Consider the following 5,801-nt stretch of genomic DNA (forward strand, 5'->3'; position numbering starts at 1 on the left):
TTTGGAAAATGGCTGCAATGAAACAAAGAGTGAAAAATTTAAAGGGGTCTGAATACTTTCCGTACCCACTGTAGTTCAAACACTAAGTTCGTGCACAACATAACATTTCAGCTGTTGTGCGACCACTCTACACACACGCGTGTTTGCTGTGAAAAGATACAAGCAGGGCAATGTTGTGTCCACGTTAACGGTGCATGGTAAAATCTGGTGATAATATGGCCTGGTTTCTACCGGATGGAAAAGCAACGCGGATTTCGGTGCCTCATTACGGTGCCCCCTTAATGTCTGCACTGTTCTCTGATGTTCCAAAACAGAAAAAAATGTTAAAGTAACGGAAGCATTGCTGCATGTCACGCTAGTTAACACTAAGGGACTGTTATTTATTTAAGGTCAAAATAGACTTGACCCTCCTTGACTCTCCAAAGTGATTGGGAAGAAAGGCATCCTCCCCAACAATTTATTGATGCCTTCTATTCTGGTTCGGCAAAAACGTATAGATATGATTTTTACAGCCATGACATAGAAGACTTAACCTCTGCTTTCTCATCTTACTCATCACATTCCACTGTTATGGTGGCCATTTTTAGTAGATTTACTCACTAACATTGTTGTGGAAACACAATAAGCGTGGAAGCTAAATGCACACTTCGTGCATTACTTCAGATACTAAGTTACAACTCTAGTAAACTATTATTCACATTAAATAAAACAATAAAACATTAAGACCATTCAACAAAGCACTATGGGTAAACAAATTCAACACATGAACTAGTTGCTATTTACTCCTCACAAGGCTTCCTCAGTCATTGTATATTTTAGCATAGGTATCACATTCGCTCTATAATCTTTGCTACTGCCCTTTACAGGCATAGGCAGAGTTTGACATTTGAGCCCAAAAAAACTCATCGAAGCTGCTGAGACCCACCACTTGGGGAACACAGCACGAACACATGGACAAAACAAACATACTTAATAAACATATATGTTTATTTTTAAATATGATTTTAAATTACATTGTAACAATTTAAGAATTCAACCTTATGAAATCCAATTGTGGCACGGCGGTCATGGAACGCAATAGACAGATGGGGGTGGAATGCCCCCACACTTAAATTCAACCAGTCTGTTGAGATGCTTCTCCAAACACATAAATGGTCTTTAGGAAAGCTTAATTGCAATGTTGCACGGCAAGATGTCCAGACTAGTGCAACAGTAATTTTAGTTTTTCTGCATCCTGCTGCTCTTATCGGCAGCCAGGTAATATTTTTTTTATTAAATCAGTTAATGAAATCAGATGTATTAACTACCACTATTTAGTTGTTTTGTGTTATTTAAAATATTTGAAAAATATCTGGTCATGCCTGACTTAATTATTCCACTAATTTTTAAACAATGCAATTAGCCGTTTCTGCCCCCCGGTAGTTCTCCCCCTGCCCCCCAGCAAATTCCACATATGGGTCAGACCTATCTGTTAGGGAAAGGGGGGCCGAGACTAAGAGCTACTTGGAAAACAAATTCACCAAACAAGCCGTTTTGAAATTTTGCTGTTTTCATGAATACAAAAGTTGATCCGATCCAGGAGTTCTGTGATCAGTTGCACCCCTACTTGAGAGGGATAGGAAATGGTATTGCAAGCCATTATCTAATTGTTTCTATATTAAAATATGTGGTATAGTTGGATACAAAATTAATTGCTCCAAATATAGGCAGTTTAAAACATGGCAAACGTTTTATCAATTTTGGCGACCAAAAGCTGATGGCTGGTTGGCAACCACTTTTAAAAGTTAGCATTGAGCCCTGATATTGTTTACACCACCCCTTGTCAACTGGAATGAGTTTATTTTCTGCTAACCCATACTGTACATATCTGATCTGTAAATCACTTGTTCTAAAAACCAACTTAGAAACATCTATATTTTATATTTTTTGGTAAATAACGTTCTTTTCTTAACATTAAGTTGAGAAACTGTGTTTCTGCTTTGGTCTTGTACAAAATTAATAGAACTAAAACATAAAGAAACAAATACACAAATTCAGACCAAGAATAAGTACGCTTGCGTCTCTGTGTGTTTTTCTGCCTGTCCATCCAGGTGGGGGACATTGTTCGTGTGGCTAAAGATGAGACGTTCCCAGCTGACCTGGCGTTGCTGTCGTCAGATCGTGGAGATGGCACCTGCCACATCACCACAGCCAGCCTCGACGGAGAGACCAACCTTAAGGTGTGCGTGCGTGCGTGCGTGCGTGCGTGCGTGCGTGCGTGCGTGCCGAATTAGATAGCGATATATTCAGAGATTCAAAACTGCAACCTCCACAAGCCAACTAATGCCAGCCTGTGTGTGTTGATTTCTTGGAATAAGTCTTCAAATGGCTTGGATATTATAATACAACAATCTTAATTTTGTATTTAGAAAGTCCTCTGCTCACCTCTCTTAAATCTCACAGTTTTGCCAGAGGCTTTGTTGCTTAATTGCCTCACTAATGAGATGTTGCTGCTTCTGTTAGTTTAATTATACAGCATGGTGTGTTTTTAGTGTTGACCTAGAAATGGGTTTGAACAATCTTTGCACTTTTTGATATGTATATAAATTGCTGTCAGCTGCAGCTGTTTGTGCGCTGTGCTTTATAGTACAGTAATACTGCAGAAGCACATTCATATTCTTTCTCTTTAGGAGTGCCTGAACCCAGCCTGCCAAAAATACTGTAACTACAGTATTATTGGACCAGGTTTATTTGACCAAATATATACAGTACGACAAGTTTGGCAAAGAGAGCTCAGCTGTTTTGTTCAGGGTCAGAATTTGTTGGGTGTCAGAGGTTTAGACAACAGTGGTCCCAAATGGAGTCAACACAGGGATGCATTCAAAGATGTGAAGTGAAGGTAACAATGTCAGCTATTCAAGGCGGCTGATGAGCCTGCTGCATTTTCCCAATGCACCATGTTAATCTCATAGGAGAACAGATTTTGCAGTAAATGCATTGCAGTGCTGCTCTCCCATGTGATACTCAAACATTTGTTCAAAACATAATTTTTGCAAGTGTGGGTTTGCTTAAATGAGTGATTACTGTAGAGATAGACCTCTCATTCACCCTACTCTGACACTCTTCCTCCTTCATTTGGTCAGGAAAACAGTTGAATTGCTGCCTCCTCCCCTGCAGAGCAGCTGCAACTGAACAGCTGAACCATTTGTTTTATGAATAAAAAGTGTTTTGTTTTAACTCCAGATCTGTTCTTTAGTGTGATAAACTTTAACGTAAATTTGTCCAATTTTAAACTATGTGTCCCGTTCATTAGCTTTAAACTGTGTTTATTTGTTGCATATGTATCTAGACTCACTACTCTGTGGCAGAGACAGCAGTGTGTCAGTCAGTGTCCCAACTGGAGTCCCTGCAGGCTGTGGTGGAGTGTCAACAACCAGAAGCCGACCTGTACAGGTAGTTAGCACTTGTGTATACACACTCCTTTAGGATGAGATGTCCAGTGTAAAGTCAATTTTATTTTTTTAGCTCATTTCATCCACCAGGTATAAACTCCATGTGCTGTATATACCAAGCATGTGCAGTAAGCAAAGGATACTTCTGGTAAACACATTTTAGAACATTAGAGAAAAAGATTGTGCATTTTGAATCCTCATATTGGAAAACGTTTGTCCTTATTCTTTTATTCTATATTTTCCTTTTTAATCGTAACTAACTAAATAACTAAGTACAGATGATTTTCACTCAATTTAATTTCTGGGATCCCGAAGACCCCTAGAAGTCTCCAGAACCCACTTTAAAAGCCATATACTGTATATAAACAACCACTCTTCCTCTTGTTTGTCTCAGCTGGCTACTTCAGGATCGATCAGTTTATATTTATATCAGGCAGTTTGTTTTGGTGGCAGTTTTCTCCGTCCACCTTTCTTGGTTGCTGTCACTCTCTATTGATGATATAATATTATGTTAATGAAATACATTTAAATCTTGAGATTTCCAGATTTCTCCAAGTTGCCTGGTTTCTTGTGTGCATGTGAACGTAGTTACTGTCTCTCTCACACCACTCAACTAAAATGCCTTTGGTGTTTTCCAGGTTTGTTGGTCGGATTACGGTGACTCAGCATGGAGAGGAGATAGTCAGGTGAGACCAGATTTGTCCAGCTGCTTTGGCTATTAAATTAAATTAATAATTATTTGTGTTCTGGATAAGCTGAAGGCACTGCTACTCAGACACCCCAATGATATGGACACAGGGCCTTCTAATTTGTGTACTGCTACCAAGGTTACACCATTGGACAAATAAAATGGGACAGTAGATGAGGGTAAAACATGACAGCATATCTGCGTAGCCATAGTTGTTTATGTAATGTCATTTTAGCAGAGGATTACAAAATGTTAAAAAATTACCTACACACTGGCCTAAAGAGACTAAACTATCCCAGATATGTTATCAACAATGGGTTACTATGCCACCAAAAAAACAAAATGAGCAGCAAAATTCAAATGCATATGCATATGTAGAAGATGAACGATCCTCATAGACTGTTGTTAAATGCTTTCTCTATATCAATGTTGTTTTTGTTTGCTTTTATGTCAGACCGCTGGGTCCAGAAAATTTGCTTCTGCGAGGAGCCAGGTTGAAAAACACCAAAGAGATTTTTGGTGAGTCATTGTAGGTAGAATAAAAGAAATGGTCCTGCAAATGCAAGACGTCCACCTGAGAGGGGAGCAGCCAGGGGGGTAACTTATTTTTTACAATGGAAAGTTGAGAGAGAAAGGCTTTACAACAGGTTACTTCTAAATGATTCCAGTGGATGTTAGAAGCATGATAGAGCGGTGACACAGCCAGTCGTAGCTGGGATACAGACAACCCAAGCTCAGTTGACAATATGGGTAGGACAGGCCAATTATTATCATTTACCTGAGGTTTGATTATGTTTATAGCACTAGTTTGTCTGTGTATATTGTTTTGGGTGTGTTATGTTCTCATGATTTCATGAGCAATTCATCAGTAGCTTAATGGTCTAATAACCCATAATCTGGATGTAATACTTTAACTGACTGTGCTGTTGCAGGTGTGGCTGTTTACACAGGAATGGAGTCCAAGATGGCCCTCAACTATAAGTGCAAATCCCAGAAACGCTCTGCAGTAGAGAAGTGAGCATTTTCAGTGTAAGCTAAATATTCCTGTTTTCAGATAATAATTTAACACACAACTTTAAAAATATCTTCCCGTGTTAGGTCCATGAACACCTTCCTAATCATCTACCTGGGCATCTTGCTGTTTGAGGCCGTCCTCAGCACAATCTTAAAGTATGCCTGGGAAGTTGAGAAAAACTGGAAAGAGCCTTTCTACAACCAAAAGACTGATCAGGAGAGAAACAGCAGTCCGGTAAGTCTTTTTCGCATTAGGCATCAGAATGTATTCTTATTGATTTTCCTTTTGTAAGTGGTGCAGGCTATCAGCCCTAGAGATAAGAGATTTTAGTCGACATTCCACTTCTGTCTCGCATTCTTTCTTTTTCTCCCCTTTAATTCCCACACCAAATAATAATGGGCTTTTTCTCTCTACTGCCAATATAAGTTAATAGAGAGAGTTTAGTAAATAACAACGGTGAGCCCGCGCTTGAAACTACATACACACACAAAGTCCTAGAAGGATGCTGGAAGGGCGGTGTTAGTGTCTTTAGATTTTGTGACTAGGCTTAAGAGAGGAAATGCCTTTTATGGGGACAATCTGCTGGCCTATCTGCCTACCTGCCAACACCAATCAATCAGAGAGAAGAGAAGCCTTTATGTATTGAGACGGGGTGGGGGGGGGGGGG

At 39.5% G+C, this 5,801-nt stretch overlaps 1 protein-coding gene across 5 annotated transcripts in view; it reads left to right on the top strand.

Annotated features, from left to right (window-relative positions):
- Positions 1-5,801, top strand: part of atp11b (ATPase phospholipid transporting 11B (putative)) — a 49,955-nt gene that overhangs the window by 11,932 nt on the left and 32,222 nt on the right. For all 5 annotated transcript variants that reach the window (XR_004657841.1, XR_004657840.1, XM_034880998.1 and 2 more), the window contains exons 6-11: positions 2,091-2,219; positions 3,329-3,432; positions 4,070-4,117; positions 4,574-4,638; positions 5,052-5,133; positions 5,218-5,368. Coding sequence is in view for 3 of the 5 variants with exons in the window: in XM_034880998.1 (XP_034736889.1) it covers positions 2,091-2,219; positions 3,329-3,432; positions 4,070-4,117; positions 4,574-4,638; positions 5,052-5,133; positions 5,218-5,368 (579 nt within the window). In the remaining 2 variants the exon portion in view is untranslated. The remainder of the gene's footprint in view (positions 1-2,090; positions 2,220-3,328; positions 3,433-4,069; positions 4,118-4,573; positions 4,639-5,051; positions 5,134-5,217; positions 5,369-5,801) is intronic.

Source organism: Etheostoma cragini, chromosome 9 (genome assembly GCF_013103735.1).
Source record: "Etheostoma cragini isolate CJK2018 chromosome 9, CSU_Ecrag_1.0, whole genome shotgun sequence".
Lineage (NCBI taxonomy): Eukaryota > Metazoa > Chordata > Actinopteri > Perciformes > Percidae > Etheostoma > Etheostoma cragini.